Source organism: Hyperolius riggenbachi, chromosome 4 (assembly GCF_040937935.1).
Source record: "Hyperolius riggenbachi isolate aHypRig1 chromosome 4, aHypRig1.pri, whole genome shotgun sequence".
NCBI lineage: Eukaryota > Metazoa > Chordata > Amphibia > Anura > Hyperoliidae > Hyperolius > Hyperolius riggenbachi.
Genome location: NC_090649.1, coordinates 495430270 through 495452428, shown reverse-complemented (window position 1 = coordinate 495452428; position 22159 = coordinate 495430270). Strand labels below are relative to the sequence as shown.

General features: G+C 45.5%; 1 protein-coding gene across 9 annotated transcripts in view; it reads left to right on the top strand.

Annotated features, from left to right (window-relative positions):
* FSHR (follicle stimulating hormone receptor) overlaps positions 1-22159 on the top strand; it is a 294915-nt gene that overhangs the window by 207775 nt on the left and 64981 nt on the right. For all 9 annotated transcript variants that reach the window (XM_068233073.1, XM_068233071.1, XM_068233074.1 and 6 more), the window contains 3 exons: positions 11845-11922; positions 17165-17233; positions 17314-17388. In XM_068233073.1, coding sequence (XP_068089174.1) covers positions 11845-11922; positions 17165-17233; positions 17314-17388 — 222 coding nt within the window. The remainder of the gene's footprint in view (positions 1-11844; positions 11923-17164; positions 17234-17313; positions 17389-22159) is intronic.

Genomic DNA, 22159 nt, shown 5'->3' with positions numbered 1-22159 from the left:
GGAACTGAATGAATCAGTGAATCAGAGTGAAGAGTCAGGACTCAGGAGCTGATGCTGTACTCGGAGCCTCTCTCACTGACTCATTACTGTGGTTCTTTGAATCATTGAGCTGAAGGAACTGAATTAATAAGTCAGTGAATCAGTTATGAGTCCAGTCAGGCGCTGCTGTTAGCTGCTGCTGTGTAAACTGATACCTGAGTGGGCTGAGAGGCATTTCTTCTCTCACTACTCAGCAGCGCTCCTGGCTCCTCCTGCCGCTCTAGGCAAGAATTTATAGCTGCCTGGTGGGTGAGACGCCTGTGATTATCGTTAATTTGGTGAAAAAAAGCATGAAAAAAGGGCAGCGTGAAAAATGTAGTTAATAACAGTATAGTTTTTGTCATATTATTTTCTTAATAAGTACAGATTTTATGCTTTCAAAGTTATTATCATTAATGTATCTAAAAGGGTGTTTCTGCAGAGGGAGTGGTTAGTTTTAGGCAACACCAAGGGGAGTGGTTAGGGTTAGGCACCACCAGGGGGGTGGTTAGGTAACCCTAACCCTAATGTTGGTTAGGGTTAGGAGCCACTAGGGGAGTGGTTAGTATTAGGCAGCACTGGGGGGGTTAGGGTTAGGCACCACCGGGGGGGGGGGGGGTTAGGGTTAGGCACCACCTAGGCAGCAGTTAGTTTTAGGCAGCACTGGGGGGGGGGGTTAGGGTTATGCACCACCTGGTGGTTAGGGTTAGGCACCACCCGGGGGGGGGGGGGGTTAGGGTTAGGTGCCACTAGGGGAGTGGTTAGTTTTAGGCACCACCAGGGGAGGGTTCTGTGTGAGGGTGGGATTGGGTTAAGCAGTATTGCCGAAAAACGTTACGATATTTAACGTTAAAATGTATTTGTTATTATTTCTCGTTTGTTTTTTGGAATAAACTTTTTGATACTGTAAGTAGACGTTTCGCCTAGCTTATCTTATTTACAGACTATCCCGTAAGGGAAACGGCTCCCCGATAATGGGTTACAGTATATGCACTACTTCTAGCGCTCCCCAATTTTCCATTTTTGTTTTTTGGAACAGTAATTATCGTTAATAAAGCTTGATAACGATGATTCTCCTTAGTAAATTTTATTAATACCTGGCGCTAAATTCGTTAATAACCTGGGCCCTTTTTTCCTGGCGCCCTTTTTTCATGCACGCCCACTGCTGTTAAGCGTAGTTGTATTGACTTGAGCTGCTTCTTATCAGTTGTTTGAACAATAGCAAACTATTATTATTATTTTTTTTCTTGGGTTGTTTCAACAAAAGTTGTTTGATAATTGTGTATTTAAAAGACTTTTGTTAAACTTGTGTATGAGGCTTAAGAACTGACATGTTAGTTATATATTTAATTAGAATATCAATACATTTACATTAGATTAGACGATACATTGATTATATGAAATCTAATATCAAAACGAATGAAAAAAAAATCAACAACCTTTAGAAACAAAGCATTTCAAACCTCTGTGGACTATATGGGAGATTAGCAGTGGTTTTCCCTGGTCCATCAGCTGTGCATCGTGTTTGTACCCCTAGGACAAGGGAGGGGCCGTTTTATACAATCCTCCGTAGCCAACTATAGGGGTGCTGATTTGGATTCTGCGGAATTGAAATTTCACCATTTCTGGTGTGAATTCCATGGAAATCCGTTTTACAGCAATTTGGTCATTTTAGCCAAATCACAGAACTCAGAAGCATCGGACCAATCAGAAAATGCAGAATTTTTCTGTAAAATTTAAATTTCAGACCAATCACACGATTTTCCATTTTTCCGATTTCCATTTCTCCAATATTTTTTCCACTTTTGTTTGCATTTTCTGATGCAAAAAAAATGACTAATCAAATACTCCTTGAAAATGAGAAAAAAACAGAAAATCAGAAAGACGGAAAATGAAAAATCGGAATTTCCGTGGAATCAGAATTGGGCATTTCCGACCATCCCTAGGCTACCCTACAAGCCCTCCATATGTTCTATTGTTATTGTTGAGGCAAACCTTCATACATCATCACTGGGAGGGAGAAGGCGCCCCAAAAAATAACCACGCATGTAATAAAAATAAAATGACTTCCCTCTAAGAAGGCAACGTTAATATAGGAAAGAAATTTGAACAACCAGACACAAAAACGCATTTCGCAGAGCGCAGTCCGCTTCCTCAGATCAAATAAAGCAGTGTCTGGGTAGCCAAGGTGCAGAGTTCGGAGTGCCTAAAAGGGGCTCCTGGTCTCTCTCTGTGTTTTTTCTGTATCTGTAGGAAGTCTTGGGATTCCTCTGGACTACACACCTCCCCTTCATACATCATACTTCACACATCAAAGCCCATCCTTGGGAACAGTAGGGATGTAGGCGAACCGGTCGCCGGGGAATCCCTATGGGCCGCTACTACTTCCGGGTCGCTATGACCCATAGTAGGACGGCTGCGCTGGGCCGGCGGTGCTCGTCTTTGATCGCGCGCCTGTTGCCGGTCACTCTCTGCGCATGAGCGTGATGTCACTCATGATGTCACGCACATGCGCAGAAAGTGCCCAGCAATATGACCAATGTACCACACACGTATGTTCAATTTTTCCCCAATTATGATAAAAATGATTGAAAACTCTGACAAAATTGCTAGGGTGTGTATATTAATAAACTGAAAACCTAACACACACCATACAATCTTTAGAAAGATTGAAGAAAAATATCTGGCATTCTGGATCGATGAAAATCGAAGAAAACGGGAAATCTGATCGGAATTTTCAGTCGAATGAAAAAAAGCTTTAGATTTTTCCGGGAGATCCGATCGTTTTTATCGAATTGCCATAAAATCGGATCATTTTATTTCATCGTGTGTGGCCACCTTAACTCTTCCTCACTCAAGGACAAAAAAAGTATTGTCAGGCTTGTCTGGTCACCTGCTGTGAGTCAGGCTGTATGGCCATATGACTGAGTGACATATAACCCAGCCCTAACACCTGTGAACGCTCCTGCCTAGTATAAACTACAATACCCTGCAGGCAGATGTAGCATACAGACTGGCAGACAGCAATCACCAAACACAGCAATGAGCAATGTAACACAGTATACTGAATAGTCACCTGAGGCCTATAGGATGAGGCAATCCAGATGAAGACAAGGTGGCAGGCAATGGCTGAAGTATAATCACTAGACAGATGCAAGGTCAATCAAGCCAGAGTCAGTCCAGGCAGCGTTCATGCGAATCCTTTAACAAGCCGGGTCGGTAACAGGTAATCCAATACAGAAGCGTGGTCAGATTCAAGCCGGGTCGGTAACAGGTAATCCAATCTAGAAGAAGCTTAGTCAAGAGACAGGCACAACTCCTCAGCAAGACAAGTGTATGGTGCGAGTGCAATCTCAGCAACAAGCCCAGCATAGGCTATCACGGGCGATGACAGAGGGCGCTCACCTTACATTTATACTTGCACTTAACCAATCAGAAACTAAAGGAATCCAAAGTAACCAATCACCAAAGAGCGTGTCAGCAGAGATGCTGACACGCTATGCGCACACGTGGTTAATGTTTAAGCACGTACTGAAAGCTTGTCCGCTGCTTATCCAATGGGAGCTGAGCGACATGCGCTCCAGTGACGTCAGAGACGGGCGGAGACCCAGAGGCTTGCGCCTCAGCGTGGGTCTTGGCGTTCCACCACCATGAGCGACAACCAGATCTTACAAGTATTACTTTGTTGTTAAAGTGAACCCGAGGTGAAAATAAACTGATGAGATTGTATTTATTCCCCTACTTCTAAAAATTACTATTTTTAGTTATCCCATGGTTTTATTTTATATTTAAAAGGAAGATCCATGGCAAAAAAAAAAGAAGTTTTACTTACCCGGGGCTTCTTCCAACCCCTGGTATGTCCCTCGCCGCTGCTCTAGTGTCCTGAGGTCCACTCCGTTGCAGATGCCGACCTTGCTAGATTGGCATCTACCACGCCTGTGCAGAACGCCCCTGGCAACATGAGCATTATCATGAGCGACGCGGTCGTAGATGCCAACCTGTTAAGGGGACCCCGGAACACCGGAGCTGTGGCGAGGGACACATAAGCTGTGAGGGGCTGGAGGAAGCCCCGGGTAAGTAGAACTCTTCCCTTTAAACATTAAAAAAAAGGATGAATGTTTTGCGGTCTATAATCAGTGGCAGCCTATTAAGTGTCCCAGAATTAGAAAAAGGTAAAAAATGCATGTATTTTATCTCTCCCTGCCCTCAGAAGTTTTATTCTGCCAGAAAAACATTTATGGCTGTAATCTGCTTATCAGTGATGTTTACTATATTCCCGAGAAGACAGAAACTCAATTCCATACCTACAAATGAACTCTTTCAGGCACCAAAATAAAACAAATAAAACAGCCTGGTTATTAATCTGTTTTGTCCTGTACATACGCATGTTTATCTCATCATGTGTCCTCGGATACACTTTCATTCTGTCTGTCTGTCTGTTTGTCAAGACAGGATGTGAGGGAAACTCACTTTGATGGGGATGAAGACAATAATAAAATCCCAAAAGATGTTTTTTCCATTCCGTGCTATTTTTATTTCTTCCATCTGGGCTTTAAAAGCCATTCTTCTGATTTAGGTTGTCTTTTCTCCACTCCACGCTGCATTATTAAATGTGTTTCTCACCGTTTTATACATAGTGTGAAAAGCAGACAGCAGTGTGCAGAGGAAAATGTGTAAATATGAATTTACTGGCACTTTGTAAAATGAGAGGGTTCTCAGTTTTGCCCGAGGCTTCTGTTCAAAAAGAAGAGACTGTGAAAACCAAACTTTGATTAAATAAATGAGAGGTTTTCGATTGAAAATATTAGTTGCTATAGTTGTGTCCTATATACGTATTTGGAGTAGTGAAAGCCAGTGTAGCAAACAAGTAGCAAGGCTTATTCTGCAACAACAACACAAATTGTGCGGAAGAAGAGATTTTCTGATAAATTGATTTTATTATTAACCTTCCTGGCGGTATGATTACTTCCAAATGTTATTGTTTAACCACTTGAGAACCGCAGTGTTAAACCCCCCTAAAGACCAGGCCATTTTTCACAAAAAGGGCCACTGCAGCTTTAAGGCCTTGCTGCAGGGCCGCACAACACAGCACACTAGTGATCCCCCCCCCCCTTTCTTCCCACCAGCAGAGCTCTCTGTTGGTGGGGTCTGAGCACTCTTCCAATGTTTGTTTTTTTTTCCAATAAATATTTATTTGTTTTAATTTTAATAAAATGGTGTATTTTTTTTTTATTTTCCCTGTGACTCTGCCCTCCCTCCCCCCACCAGCCTATCACTGTGATCGGCTGTCATAGCCGCTTCAGCCTATGATAGCGGATCACTCTTGAGCCAATGGAGGGGACACCGTTTCACACGGCTGTCACCAGTACAGGTCTGTCTTAGATCGCAGCGCTGTACAGCCATAAAAGCCAACGGTTTCGCCGTCTAACAGTCTTCCAATGGTGATGTGCGTGCGATCGCCCGCAAACCACCCCCCGAGGTCCTTACGCCGATCGGCGTTAGGCGGTTCTGCGGCTGCCGCCGCGTCCACGCCCATCAGCGTGATGCGGTCGGAAAGAGGTTGAAAGCGGTGCAATTTTTTCACAAGCTTTTAGACCCTAAAAATCCTACTGCTAGATAGATCTGTGGCAGCCCTGCACTTTACACACCTTCCATGGATCCAACTCGGGATTACCACTCTGAGCTACAGATTTCCGTCCCAAGCCTGACTCGGGGTTACCGCCAAGGAGGTGAAAATGTTTTGTATTTATTTTGTGATTGGAAGTAGTGTTGGGCGAACATCTAGATGTTCGGGTTCGGGCCGAACAGGCCGAACATGGCCGCGATGTTCGGGTGTTCGAGCCGAACTCCGAACATAATGGAAGTCAATGGGGACCCGAACTTTCGTGCTTTGTAAAGCCTCCTTACATGCTACATACCTCAAATTTACAGGGTATGTGCACCTTGGGAGTGGGTACAAGAGGAAAAAAATTTAGCAAAAAGAGCTTATAGTTTTTGAGAAAATCGATTTTAAAGTTTCAAAGGGAAAACTGTCTTTTAAATGAGGGAAATGTCTGTTTTCTTTGCACAGGTAACATGCTTTTTGTCGGCATGCAGTCATAAATGTAATACAGATGAGAGGTTCCAGGAAAAGGGACCGGTAACGCTAACCCAGCAGCAGCACACGTGATGGAACAGGAGGAGGGTGGCGCAGGAGGAGAAGGCCACGCTTTGAGACACAACAACCCAGGCCTTGCATGAGGACAAGAAGCGTGCGGATAGCAATTTGCATTTTGTCGCCATGCAGTCATAAATGTAATACAGATGAGAGGTTCAATAAACAGGGACCGGAAACGCTAACCCATCACAGATGTTCATTGTTCATGTTACTTGGTTGGGGTCCCGGGAGTGTTGCGTAGTCGTTTCCAATCCAGGATTGATTCATTTTAATTTGAGTCAGACGGTCTGCATTTTCTGTGGAGAGGCGGATACGCCGATCTGTGACGATGCCTCCGGCAGCACTGAAACAGCGTTCCGACATAACGCTGGCTGCCGGGCAAGCCAGCACCTCTATTGCGTACATTGCCAGTTCGTGCCAGGTGTCTAGCTTCGATACACAATAGTTGAAGGGTGCAGATGGATTGTTCAACACAGCTATGCCATCTGACATGTAGTCCTTGACCATCTTCTCCAGGCCATCAGGTGTTGGAGGTGGATCTGCACGCTTGCTGTTCTGTGTGCTGCTGCATGGGTGTCAGAAAATTTTTCCACTCCAAAGACACTGCCGATACCATTCCCTTTTGGGCACTAGCTGCGGCTTGTGTTGTTTGCTGCCCTCCTGGTCGTCCTAGGTTTGCGGAAGTCAGTCTGTCGGCGTACAACTGGCTAGAGGAGGGGGAGGATGTCAATCTCCTCTCTAAAGTCTCCACAAGGGCCTGCTGGTATTCTTCCATTTTGACCTGTCTGACTCTTTCTTCAAGCAGTTTTGGAACATTGTGTTTGTACCGTGGATCCATAAGGGTATAAACCCAGTAATTGGTGTTGTCCAGAATGCGCACAATGCGTGGGTCGCGTTCAATGCAGTCCTAGGCCGAAGAGGTCATAGCCTAGGGTCACAAAAACCTGTTTATTTGGGCAATTTCAATAGTGGCGAGTCTGACGTACATAAATCTCAGCCATGGCCGTTAGCAACGTCTGAATTGCATGTAGAAGACATATTGTTAGACTTGGATTCCAAAGATGGGGTCCCTACATCTCTGCAAACCAGAGTTACAGGGGTCCAAAATTGGTAAAATCCCCCATAGGCTTTCATTGCCTCCCTATTTCACTTTCCAAAATCTCACATCTTTTCAAAGGGCAATTGCTCAGCAGTGGCAAATTTTCTAGCATTGTAGGGACCCTTAGGGGGAACATGACTGGTGAGTTTTGGGCCCCTAGGCCGAAGAGGTCAGAGCCTTTGAAACTTTAAAATCGATTTTCTCAAAAACGATAAGCTCTTTTTGCTAATTTTTTTTCCCTCTTGTACCCACTCCCAAGGTGCACATACCCTGTAAATTTGGGGTATGTAGCATGTAAGGAGGCTTTACAAAGCACGAAAGTTCGGGTCCCCATTGACTACCATTATGTTCGGACAGACCCGGATTAAAGCGAACCTTAAGTCACTTAAAAAAAATGAGATGAACTCACCTGGGGCTTCCCTCAGCCCCCAGCAGACGATCGGTGCCCTCGCAGCTCCGCTCCGATGTCCCAGGACCCGCCGGCGACGACTTCCGGTTTCGCCGTCACCGGCCGACAGGCATGGGAACGCGAGTGATTGTTCGCGTTCCCAGCCTGTATATCGCCCCCTATGCTGCTATTGCGGCCAGGAGGCCGCAATAGCAGCATAGGGGGCGATATACAGGCTGGGAACGCGAACAATCACTCGCGTTCCCATGCCTGTCGGCCGGTGACGGCGAAACCGGAAGTCGTCGCCGGCGGGTCCTGGGACATCGGAGCGGAGCTGCGAGGGCACCGATCGTCTGCTGGGGGCTGAGGGAAGCCCCAGGTGAGTTCATCTCATTTTTTTTAAGTGACTTAAGGTTCGCTTTAAGGCTAAATGGGGCCCTAAGCAAAGTAACTGATTTGGGCCCCCCATCATGTCGTAATAGAATCAGAAGATGCAGCTGCACAGCAACAGACCGCACACACCGGGGCAGCCGAGCTACTGGTTGCTATGGGCAACAGCCCCCTTTCCTCTGTGGGTGCACAATGCAGGGAATAGCAGCGGCAAAATGCAGAGTGAGAGATGAATGGCTGGGACATTTGCACTCAAGGGCTTGGGCTCCCCTCTGAAGAGGGCGCCAGATATCACAGCAGCAGCACTTTCCCCCTGCATCTCCAGCCTGGCAATAGCAGAAAGCTCTGGACACCGCCAAACCGGAAGCCGTTCCCCAGACAGAATTACATAACCACCCCCACCACCGAACAACCGATTTCCTCCCAAACTAGACAGCCACCATGCAGCCTCCATCCCAGTGAATACGATAGTCCAGCAGAGAAGGCAGCCGCAGTGGGGGAGAATGACAGCACCAGATGAATCGCATTCACCTATTGCGATCCAAGCAATAGAGGTCCCGTCATCCGGAGCCCATCTGTCTCCTCTAGAGTGCTGCTGCTCTGTTACTTCTACTATTACTACTTCCTACTTCCTGTCTGATCTGAGAATCAGGAAGTTCAGAGCGAGCGGCTGCACTGTAGAAAAGACAGATGGGTTTCAGATGACGGGCTCTCTATTGCTTGGATCATGAATAGGTGAGTGAGCGTTTGCCATCTGCTGCTATCATTCTTGCTGCAGCTGTGGTTCTCTGTGGGAAGGGAGGGAGGAGTGGGCAGCGGCAGAGCGCACAGTAGCAGGAGGGGGACCTAGGAAGAGAGCCTGGCTCTGAAGACAATCAGCAGCGCACGGCATCATTTAACAAGACAAGACAAGACAAATAACATTTATATCGTGCTTTTCTCCAGGTGGACTCAAAGCGCCAGAGCTGCAGCCACTAGGACGTGCCCTATAGGCAGTAGCAGTGTTAGAGGGACTTGCCTAAGGTCTCCTACTGAATAGGTGCTGGCTTACTGAACAGGCAGAGCCAAAATTCGAACCCTGATCTCCTGTGTCAGAGGCAGAGTCCTTAAAGGGACTCCGAGCAGTGCCTGTGGGTATGCCTTTAAGCATACCCACAACTAATTAATTACATCCTCACACCTACCAGCATGATGTTTGTAATTATATCCCCCTGGGTTTCTTATATTTCATTGCATTGTGCTGAATCGAGCTGCCGACTTTGGAGAAAAGTTGTCCTGTGTAATACAATGTAACTATGGAAAGATGCATATCATTTTGAAGCTCTCTTTCTCCTCTTTCCAATGATATATAAACTGCCACAGTGCAGTGGCCGCAATTTTTATCGCAAAAATATTGAAAACTAAAAGGCATAGGGTGACCATTTATATATCATTGGAAAGAGGAGAAAGAGAGCTTTAAAATGATATGCATCTTTCCATAGTTACTGCACTGCTGGTTTATGTGCTGATGGGGCCCCTTTGACACTGAATGGGGCCCCAAGCGACTGCTTTTGTTGCCTGGTCGGTAATCCGGCCCTGTGTTCGGAGTTCGGCTCGAACACCCGAACATCGCGACCATGTTCGGCCCGAACTCGAACATCTAGATGTTCGCCCAACACTACACGTGACCCGTTCGGCCAATCACAGCGCTAGCCGAACGTTCGGGGAACGTTTGGCCATGCGCTCTTAGTTCGGCCATATGGCCGAACGGTTTGGCCGAACACCATCAGATGTTCGGCCAAACTCGAACATCACCCGAACAGGGTGATGTGCTGCAGAACCCGAACAGTGGCGAACACTGTTCGCCCAACACTAATTGGAACCATGCAAAATACTTTTCTGACTCCAAGCCAAATAGGCTAAAAAGTATAATTCTTTCCTCACAAAAAAAAGAAAGGAAAACAACTATGGTACCAACCTTAAAGAACATCTGAAGTGAGAGGGATATGGAGGCTGCCATATTTACTTTCTGTTAAACAATGCCAGTTGCCTGGCAGTCCTGCTGATCTCTTTGGCTGCAGTAGAGGCTGAATCCCACACCTGAAACAAGCATGCAGCTAATCCAGTCTGACTTCAGTTAGAGCACCTGATCTGCTGCATGCTTGTTCAGGGGCTGTGGCTAAAAGCATTAGAGACACTGGATCAGCAGGAGAGTCAGGCAACTGGCATTATTTTAAAAGGAGAAATCCATATCCTTCTCAGTTTAGTTTCCCCTTTAAGGGGCCACTGTGGCGAAAAAGTAACAGGGTTTATATGAAAAGGGCGCCTGTAAAAAAGGGCGCCTGGTGGAGCCCATATAAAAACTTCGGCTACAAAAAAACTCCGGGATGTGTTAATTACTATTCCCCCTCCAGGCCGCCATGGATAGTGGAGGAATGAAATAATTCGGCTTCCAGCGCTTGTAGCCCATATACAAACTTAGGCTACAAAAAAGGCGCCTGGTGTAGCCCATATAAAAACATAGGCTACAAAAAAAAAAGGCAATAATATGGGCTACAAAGGTGCACCCTACTGTAGCCGAAAACCTTGTAGCCGAAAAAATACGGGCTGCAAAGGGGAGCCCGCTTGTAGCCGAAAACCTTGTAGCCGAAAAAATACGGGCTACAAAGGGGAGCCCGCTTGTAGCCAAAAACCTTGTAGCCGAAAAAATACGGGCTACAAAGGGGAGCCCGCTTGTAGCCGAAAACCTTGTAGCCGATAAAATATGAGCTACAAAGGGGAGCCCGCTTGTAGCCGAAAACCTTGTAGCCGATAAAATATGAGCTACAAAGGGGTGCCCGCTTGTAGCCTATATCAAAACTCGGGCGCCCTTTTCTACACCTTGTAGCCCATATTTCCAGAAATAACATTGATGTCTATGGCGGCGCCCTTTTCATACAGGCAGCTCACTCGCCCTTTTCAACCGATACCAGTAAGCAGTTAAAATCGCACTGAACCGTGAGGTTTTGGAGTAGCCCATCTCCTCATTGGGAATTCTCAGCTTTTTCTTTGTTTTCAAAAAGATTTTCTGAATGGCGGTTTAACTGCCAAAATAGTTAGATACCAGCCAGCCTCCCTACTCACTTGCACACTATTTTGACAGTTAGACTTAACTGCTGTTCAGGAAATGCTTTTGAAAACAAATAGCATCCCCCATGAGGAGATGGACTAGTTGAAAACCTATTGGTTCTTTCAGATTTTAACTGCTTACCTTTTTTTTTCCGCCATAATGGTCCTTTAAAGATAATTGTGTGTCACTGCAGTGACCCAACCTTCTGCACAGCCTTCAGAAGAGGGGCATGACTGTATCTGCCACTAACATCTCCTACCCATTCTGTACAATGGGCAACGTGGCTGCTTGATTGGAGTGAAGAGGTTTCAGGCAGCGCACAACCTTGTGGCACAGGAGTTGCGGGTAGCACCACAAGGGTTATGGGAGGAGACATGGAGTTTTGCTTCTGTTCAATGGGGGGGTTATGAAAGGAGGTGTGGCTTGAGAAATGTGATATCCGAAATCCGGCTTGATGCAGGAAGGAGCAGTATAGACTGGTGTTAATGTCAACCCTAAACACTGGACCTCAGATAAGCATGAGAAGGGATTGGGGAGTTTCATCTCACTGTTAGGTAGTGGATCAGAAGGGAATTTTTCTGTCCATAACATGGAATATAAACATTGGTCCCCCCTTTCCATAGATCCAGTCATATCTATAGTAGGTAACTGCACCGGTAATTTATACTGAATGTTTCTACAATAACATTTCCAATGTTTTCTAGGGATATTCAAGACAATATCAATATAAAGAAGATTGAGCGGAATGCTTTTGCTGGACTGAGCAGTGAGAGTGTACGACTGTGAGTACATCCAGCGAAATATCTTACAGAATAGATCATGGAGGCTCAAGAAACTTTTATATGTTACTGTATGAATATGGAGGATGCCATATTTATTCCCTTTTAACCGTTTCCAGATGGTGGTGATTGAAATCTACGCCCTGTTTTTTTTTGTTTTTCTTATGTTTTAAACAATATCCTGCCTGGCCTACCTTTCCAGTTTCTGTTGGGGGGGGGGGGGCATCCAAAGTTTTGCAGGGGGGGCGAGTGATTTCTACTTAGGGTTAGGGAACCAACACCTACATTAGAGCATCCTGATGTAAAACAAGAAGGCTATGCCATAGGGAGTAGGGATGGTCGGAATGCCAATTTCCGATTCCGCGGTAAATCCGCATTCCGTCATGTACCGATTACCGATTCCGCTTTCCGCTACCAATTTCCGCATTCCAATGCGGAATTTCCGCCGGAAATCGCGGAAATTCTGCCCGACTTTAACATCGATTTTCTCAAAAACTATAAGGTCTTTTTGAAAACTTTTTTTTTGCATCTTGTTCACAAGATTCAGTTTAATAAACCCTGAAAATTTGGTGTGTCTAGGACTTACGGGGGCTTTGCTATTAACCGCTAAAGTCGGCGGATTTTTACTGTAATGTAAAATGCAGAAAACAGGCAGATGCAGATTTTCTGCATTTTACATTACAGTAAAAATCTGCCGAATTTAGCGGTTAATATCAAAGCCCCCTTAAGTCCTAGAAACACCACATTTTCAGGGTTTATTAAACTGAATCTTGTGAACAAGATGCAAAAAAAAGTTTTCAAAAAGACCTTATAGTTTTTGAGAAAAACGATGTTAAATTCATGGTGGAATTTCTGTGATTTCCGGCGGAAATTTCCGCGATTTCCGGCGGAAATCCGCCTACGGCACTTGCATTACCGATTTCCGCATTCCGATGCGGAAATGCAATTTCCGATCGGAATTTTGGAAATTGCATTTCCGGGGAATCCGAATGAGCATCCCGAATAGGGAGTGCAGGCAGGGACATAACTACAAATCGTGGGGGCCCTCAGCAAACCTTCGATGGGGCTTCTACGGCTGATTCCCCTTCCCTTGCCTCCGCAAGGTGACCTTCTAGGCTTGGGGCCCATCTCACAAGGGTCATAAAACAAGTGAGGCCATCAATATCTTCCCACCCATAACATGTCTAGCCACAAAACACCTGCTCTGGGGGATGAATATCTGTTTTAGAGGGAGGGAAGGTTAGACTTTGGGCCCCCTCACAGCTCTGGGCCTCCGTGCAGTCGCATGGGCTGCTCCCCTTTAGTTTCACCCAGAGTGCAAGGCAGTTTTGGATGACTAGTTGAACATACATGCACCCTGGCATGCAATAAAGTCCATGTATGCACACACAGCAACTAACATGCATGCTCACTCCACCTACTAAGGGCATGAGCAGGGGCGTAACAATAGGCAATGCAGCCCCTGCACCCATCAGGGGGCCCTCAAGGCTGAGGGCAGGAGGGGTCGCAGCCTGAGGGGAGAGCTTTGCACATCAGGGGGGGAGGGGGGAAGGGGTACAGGCCCCCCCCCACATCGGGCTCTCTCCTCTGCTCTCCACTCATGCATCAACCACAGTGGCAGCGGCGGCGGCAGGCACATACCTTCATCCACCGCCGGAGGTTCCTATCCCTAAGTGTGTGACACTACTTCCTGTGTTAAACAGAAAGTAATGAGAAGCGCGTACAGATTGGATCCTCCGGCGGTGAATGGAGGTATGTGCCTGCCGCCGCTGCGTCCGTTAATAATAGATGCAGGAGGGGAGTGCTGAGGGGAGAGCCTGAGGTGCGGGGGGGGACTGTTCCCCCTCCCCACCGATGTCCAAAGCTCTCCCCTCAGGCTGCGACCCCTCCTGCCCCCCCAAAACGGCCATGAGTGGGCCCCAGGGGGAGGGGGCATCCAAATTCTTGCAGGGGGGCCCGGGGACTTCTAGTTATGCCCCTGGGCAGGAGACCACAATGAGGAGGACGCACAAATCCAGAAGACGCATGGCAAGAGACAGGAAGAGGTGGGTAAGTATTAAAACCGACCAATAGCACTTTTTTATCAGACGAATTGTGGTTTTATTAAATAGTATTAAAATCTTAACTTTCAGATCTTAACCACTTTCCCCCCGCCCGTACGAATTTCTCCGTCCCTTTTTCCATCCTTTAACCCCCAGGGACGGAGAAATCCGTACTTTGCGCACTCCCGCCGCTGTCCGCGCTCCCGCTCGTAAACACGCCGCCCGCCGCTAGTAAACACGCCGCCGCCCGCTCGCCCGGAGATCAATGAACTGGAAAATCCATTCCCGTTCGTTGATCTAAGCCCCGCAATGATCCGCTGCTCTCCGATGGGCAGCGCGATCATTGTGATCTTACCCAGCCTCCAAGTACTTCCTCCAAGCTTCCGGAAGGACGCTTGGAGGTCGCATTAAAACAAAAAGTTACTGTGGCCATCTTGTGGCCAAATAGTAAACTACACCCTACACATTTTTCACATACAAATAAATTACTTTTACACAAAAAAATTAACTCATTACCTCCCACACTCCCAAATTTTTTTTTTGTAATTAAAAAAAAAAAAATATATATACAATAAAAAAAAATACATAAATAGTTACCTTAGGGACTGAACTTTTTAAATATTTATGTCAGGAGGGTACAACACTGTTACTTTATAAACTATGGGCTTGTAATTAGGGATGGACGCAAAACTGAAAAAAATGCACCTTTATTTCCAAATAAAATATTGGCGCCAAACATTGTGATAGGGACAATTTTATAACAGTTTTATAACCGGGACAAAAGGGCAAATACATTTCATGGGTTTTAATTACAGTAGCATGCATTAATTAAAAACTATAATGGCCGAAAACTGAAAAATAATTAATTTTTTACCAGATTTTTCCTATTTTCCCATTAAAACACATTTAGAATCAAATAATTCTTGGCATAATGTCCCACCTAAAGAAAGCCTAATTAGTGGTGGAAAAAACAAGATATAGATCGTTTAATTGTGATAAGTAATGATAAAGTTATAGACGAATGAATGGAAGGAGCGCTGAAAGGTGAAAATTGCTCTGGTGGTCAGGGGGTAAACCCCCTCAGTGGTGAAGTGGTTAAAGAGACTCTGTAACTTAAAAAAAACGTTCTGGGGGATGCTTACCTCGGGGGGGGGGGGGGGGGGGGGGGCTCAGCGTCCCAATGAGGCTTCCCTGACCTCTGAAGACAGCAGGAATCCAGCTCTGGCTCCCCCGAATCCTCCCCCGACCGAAGCTAAAGGTGGCCACTAACTGTCCAATTTCTAGCGAAAACTCATTTGAGCGATCAGAAATTCTGATCGGATTGGTTGTAAACCTCAGTTGATGGACACAATCGATTATGAACGAGTGAAAGAAATGTCGTCCGAATGAATTTTCATCGAACCGAAATTTGGATTTTCTTGTTGGTTGTGATAGAAAGGAAGCAAAGATTGGTTTGTTGATGGTGTAGTGACCGATTTATTACAATATTTCACTTCCGATCAGAATTTCTGATCGCTCGAACGATTTTTCGCTAGAAATTGGATCATTAGTGGCTACCTTTAGATTTATTTACCTCTCTGGGATCCAGCACAGGCGCAGTAGTGGTTTTTCCTTCAGGTAAGGCAGAATTAGCTGAGCCTGATTGTATCCGCTCTACTGCGCAGGGCAAAGGACTCGCACCTGCATCCCCCAGAGGGTTTTTTTTTTTAGTTTCAGATCCTCTTTGAGGGCTCGTTTCCACTATAGCGAATCCGCATGCGGGCACTGCATGCGGATTCGCATAGTCAATGTAAGTGGATGGGGCTGTTTCTACTTGTGCGGCGGCAGGAGCGTTTTTCGGTGCGGCAGAAATCTGCACGGCAGAGCCGTCAGATTTCGCGTGCGAGAGGAATGCGGGCGAATCGCCGCTAATGCATTTAATAGGGAAATCGCATGCGGCTTTGTCATGCGGATTTCCCCGCGATTTCGCGTGCGATTTCGCATGGTTTGCTATGGAGCTTTACTCAGGCAGTGACATGGTTAAATTCGCCTGGCTGCTTGCCATGCGAAATCGCATGCGAAATCACAGGTAAATCCGCATGCGGAAACGCTGCCGCATGCGATTTCTTCTGCGGTGGAATCCAGGCGATTCCGCACCGCAACAGTGGAAACGAGCCCTAAAGGGAATCTGAATTAAAAATCTACTTATGTTGTAATGATTTGTATGTGTAGTACAGCTAAGAAATTGAACATTAGCGCGATAAGAGTCTCATATTGTTTCCAGTACAGGAAGAGTTAAGAAACTTCAGCTGGTATCTATGCAAAAGAGCTTCTGTTTTGGTCAGCTGCAGTGCTGTTTTTGAAGCACTTATCTCAACCAATCTTTCACTGTTTGTTTGTTAACGTTTTACTGCAAGAAAGTTCAACGGGTCATTAGCTCTGCTCTGTTTCATAGTTTAAATGACAGAGTGTAGTTTGTAAACTGCAAACATTATAGTTACATAGTTACATAGTTATTTTGGTTGAAAAAAGACATACGTCCATCGAGTTCAACCAGTATAAAGTACTAAAGTACTAAGAATGATGCAATGTTCTAAAAAAAAAAAAAAAAAAAAGCTATATGACTGAAAATAAAAAAAATATGAGACTCCTTTCTTTGCTACTAATGTTCTATGCATTATCTGTACTACACATGCAATTCATTATATCATAAGGTTTATTTTTCGTTGCAGTGTCACTTTAAAGGGAACCTAAACCGTACAAAATAAAGATAGCTTCATTTCTCTGGGGCTTCTACCAGCCCTCGCAGCCGTGCTGTGCCCACACCGGGTTATACCGGTCCTCTAGTCCCCCGTCACCGCTTAGTTTCGATTCTGCCGCATCTTCGTACGCGATCACATAGGCGAAAGCATCCTGCGCAGGCGCAGTAAGAGGTTTTGTCATACTGAGCCTGCGCAGGACGCTCTCGCCGACATGAACACATACGAGGATGCGCGCTGTGGACCACCAACGAATCTGTCGGCAGAATCCAAGCTAAGCAGCGGCGGGGGAACAGAGGATCGGTATGTCCCGGCGTGGGCACAGGACGCTGCGGGGGGCTGGTAGAAGCCCCAGGTAAGTGAAACTCTATTTATTTTGTACGGTTTAGGTTCCCTTTAAGATGCACTTCAGCAGCCACAAGACCTCAGATATATACAATCTGCTCATGGATTTTCTTGTTTCAGATGTCTTGTGCAGAATGGTATTGAAGAAATAGAAGATTACGCTTTCAATGGAACACACTTACATGAACTGTGAGTTTATCAGACCAGCTGTTTAGCGACGTGTTACCATTTCATACTTTTTTATTAATTTCTGGAATTTGATTTGACAGAGTCCTTAGAGGCAATCAGAGACTCACCACGTTACCCGACCTCGTCTTCCATGGAGCCACCGGCCCCGAAGTGCTGTAAGTCCCGCCTTTCCTTCATAAACTTTAAATTAAACTCCTGAAATGTTTTGTCTGCTGCAGACACCTATGTTAGAGAGGATAGATCGATACCCGAGTTACAGAAGTTTTGTTTGGAATTGTGAGACACCTGCTCGCTAAGTCTTATCGCCTCCTCCAGACTACGAGATTGCATACAAGGATAAGTGCATTTCAACAAGTCAATAGCTGTAAATGAATCACTGCCTAGTGAAATTAAAAGTGCTTGACACACTTTCTGTTCCTCTGTAATGTCCCTACTCCACCCCATTTATTATTATACAGTATGTTCATTGTACGCATCTCACAGCTGAACTTTTCTCACTCAGGACACAGCTAAAATGTTCATACATGCTCTTATAATATCTCATCTGGACTATTGTAACATACTGCTTTGTGGACTGCCAACTAACAGACTGGCATCACTGGACTGGTACTGAACTCAGCTGCTTGTCTCATCCATCTTTCTTCCCACTCTTTCTCTGCTGACCCTCTCTGTCAAGCTCTTCACTGGCTGCCAATTATACAGAGGATCCAGTTCAAACTCTTCATGCTAACCTACAAAGCTCTCCACAATCTCTCTTCCCACTAATATCCAGATACCAACCGTAATCTCAGATCTGCACATGAGCTTCTTTTGTCCTCCTCTAGAATCACCTCTTTGCATTCATGTATGCAAGATTTTGCACGTGCTTCACCCCTCTTCTGGAATTCCCTTCCACAACACATCTGATACTCTCCAAACTTTGATGTTTTTAAATCCTTCCACAAAACTCACTTTTTCCGACAAGCATACGCTCTACCTTAGGACATTCACCTCGACCTCTGGCCAAGTTGTACTTCCTACTAGATAACGTAAAAACACACTGCCTCTAGCTATGATTATTGTACACTACCCCACCTCTTGCCCCCCCATCCCCCTATTCCTTTAGATTGTAAGCTCACAAGGACAGGGCTTCACCCTTTTGTGTCTTGGAATTTCTTACACACTTTACTATTGTTAATGTTGTCACTGTAATACTGTAGTGTATATATTGGTGTACACCATTGTCTGTATTATTATGTACCCCATGTTTGGTTCTTACTTTATACCGCGCTACAGAATATGTTGGCGCTTTATAAATCTATAATAATAATGATAATGCCAAGCTGTCTCCATGTATAAAGGCAACACACTGGGGGTTGGTTTACAAAAGCCACAGTAGGCAGATCATCTGCAATGATGCAGAAATAAACCAGCATGCACTGCTTACCAAGGCTAATCAACAGTTGTGTATGTGGGTGGATGTACACAGACCAACAATGTCACATTGCAGATTTCATATAATGTTTGTGGAATAATTGGTAATGTAAGGGATTTGCATTAAGTCTATCATTCTGAGTAGTAGCAACCACCCTGTTTCTTTTTCTCCTGTAGGTGACTTAAAGGAATACTGTCAAAGTTTACCTTTTTTTTTCTTAATACCTTAAACAGGCAGAAGGGCTTTTCTGATGACTTATAGCCATAGTAAAAGGAAAAAAATATCCTTCCTCTCTTATCAGATCTCTGGAGAGTTTGGCCTCATTCAAACTAGGGCGATTAGCTGCCGATTCCCACTCATCGGCAAAGCACTAGTGCTTTTCAAAAGCACTAGTTCTATTCTACCCCATGGCGGGGTTCTCACTGCCACTATTGGCGGCGATAGCGGGTGTTTTGCGATCAGCACAATCACAAATGCATTACATGCAGCATTTTTGGAGGGATTATGGAGTGATTGCGGTACGGTGCTCATAAAGCGCTGACTGCGATCACTCTGAAATCGCGGAAGTGTCCTGCGTTTTTTTACCAGAATAATCGCAGTAAAATCACTTGAGCGAAACGCTAGTGCTAAGTGCTTTGCACTTTTAGTTGTGAATGGGGCCTTAGGCCACATTTACACTTAAGGCCTCGTTCACATCTGAGAAGCGCAGATGGCCTTGTGATTCAAACGCAGCTCATCCGATCGCACGCCCTCTGCGCCGCTGCGCTGCTGACCCCATCCATTGACAGTGATGGGAACAGCTCTGCACTTGCGGGCAAAATGCAGGCAGCAGTACGCAAGCGCTTACCAGCGCATCGTACTGCTGCGGAGCGCAGTAGATGTAAACGGTAGACGGGCAGTCTATGCCCTTCTGCCGTTCCTGCGTTTTAGCACATCATACGCGCTTCCATATCCGCACGGAAGCGCGTGTGATGTGAACGAGGCCTAAAGCCTTGTTTCCATCTGTGCGCTTCTGTCCGCTTTTTATCAGCACATCAATACATGTTGCTGAAAAGCGGACAGAAGCAGAAAGATGGAAACAAGGCCTTAATCAGTTGCTCTTAGTTATAACTGAAAGGACAACTGATTTTCAAAGTAATGCCCATGTTTTCCTGGCTCAGTTCAGTTCACACTTAATGCGTTTTAACTGAAATTTTTTTCACAATGCACTGCTATGGAGAAAAATAAACAACGCGCACCAACTGATTAAGTGTAAATGGGGCCTTAGGGTGTGGGGTGAGGTGACGGCCTGTAAGCGGGCAGCGGTAATGCTTTCTCAATCACTCACTGTCCTGCTTGTATAAACAAAGCACCGCTCTACGCTGACAGGAGTGAGTTTGGGTGATCATTGAATGAAATCCGCCTGCCCACAACACACTCCTGTCAGCGTAGCTGGTGCTTTATTGATACAAGTAGGACAATGTGAAGAGAGAGGTTACAGCAGCAGGCAGTGCAGCCCAACACCTCACCTCACCCGACACCCTAACTCTCCAGAGAGCTGATAAGAGGAAGAAAGTAGTCTTTCCCTTTTACTATGACTAAAAGTAATCAGAAACTCCCTTCAGCCTATTTAAGGTATTTAGAAAGAAAAGGTAAACTTTGATAGTATTCCTTTAAAGTGGATCCGAGATAAACTTTTACTCATTGCATAATTGTGTTCCTTTCATATAGTTTATAGGGCATTCCTCAAGCCAAATACTTTTTTTGTTTTGTTTTAATCCTCTAATTCCCTATAAATTAAACAAGCCTCGCCACAGCTCCTTTTGTGCCTTGGCACTGTAGCAAGGGCTTATGGGAGCTCAGTCTGGGCAGGAGGAAGAGGAGGCTACTAGCCAGAGATTTCAGAGGCAGAGAGGAGGAGAGAGGAGGAGAGGGGACTGAATTTACACACAGGCAAGCTGATAGCATCTCCAGCCCTCAGCCTGTGACAATGTGACAAACAGAACATGGCCGCTCTCATTGTATCACAGGAATAAATAATCCTATACGGTTGAAGCTGTTTGCAGCTAGATTTGCTGCGTAAACTATCTAAACTTTAGATAAGATATATAGACAAATTACTTATTATAGTTAGTTTTACATCTCGAATCCGCTTTAAGCTATACTGTCCTAACCTGTCCTATCAGCATCCTCTCTGTCCCCTCCTTCTCTGACTGATTTCCAGTGAAGATTGGAAAGGATGAGACAGAGAGAGACTGTGAGGAGTGTCTCTCAGGCCTGCATCATTTAAATCCATCAGTGTGTGCAATGCATTATGGGCAAAGTTTTACCGGAGAACCGCTTTAAGCTATCCGAATGAATTAAAGTAAATCACAAACTTTTTGTGTTTTCTTCATTTCCTGAACCATATGGTTTGCCCTTGAACTGTGTAAAATGTTTAACAGCAAATCTGTAGATAAATGGAACGGCTGAGTGATTTCCATGGGAACATGTTGAAATTGCTGTATTGAAAACAAATGCTGTTTCTATAAGTTCTCTTCACTCTAGAGAATATGTTTTTTTGTTTTTTTAATTATCATTTTACGTAATATTTTCAGTTATTTTCGGTGTGCCAGATGATCCCTTTCTGTTTTGTAGCTCAGATCTTTAAAATGAGTAAAACATACACAGCAGGAACAGTAAAGGTGAGAGCGAAGGCAGTCAAAAACACTTAGCTCAAAAAGTTACGGACAGGAAACAGAACTACTGTCAGTCACCTACAGAGCTGAAATACCACATAGCGTATTTTTTGTCATATAAGATACTGCAGAATACAAGGCACACCCAGGTTTAAAGGGCAAAAAACGGGGAAAAATATATATACTAAACCTGGAGCGTCTATGTTCCAGAAGCATCTTGTAGATGTTCTTACCAATCATTGTCCTCCTTTGTCCCCATATGTCCTCCTATTTCTCCTTCTGTCCATTATGTGTCCCCTTCTGTCCCCCTGTGTTCTCCTCTGGTCCCCCTGTGTGTCCCCCGGTCTCCTCCTTTGCCCCTGTGTGTCCCCTTCTATTCCCCTGTGTGGTCCTTCGGTCCCCCTGTGTCCCCTTCTGTCCCCCTTTGTATCCCTGTGTCCCTTCCTGTCCGCCTGTTTCCCCTCTTGTTCCCCGGTGTATCACCCCCCTGTCCCCCTGTATGGTCCTCCAGCCCCTCACAGGGGAGTGGAGGAGACAAGCGGAGGGGTGGAGGACCACACAGGACAAGGCAGGGAGTCCCCGATGTCATGGCAGGTCGGCGGTTCGTATCGGTGGGCGATCGTAAGTTGGGGACTCCCTGTCTTTGGAATATAAGATGCAGGGACTTTTTCTCTCCATTTTTTACGTTTTATATTCCAATAAATACGGTACAGAACTGAAGTCCACCTAACTGAAAATACGAAAAACTGACAGCAGGGTTATTGCTGGGAGTTCAGCTCTGCTCTTAGCTGCTAGAGAAGATCATTTGAGTAATGTGGTGGTGGGTGTACAGCCTGTTCCCTCCCCAACACCTGC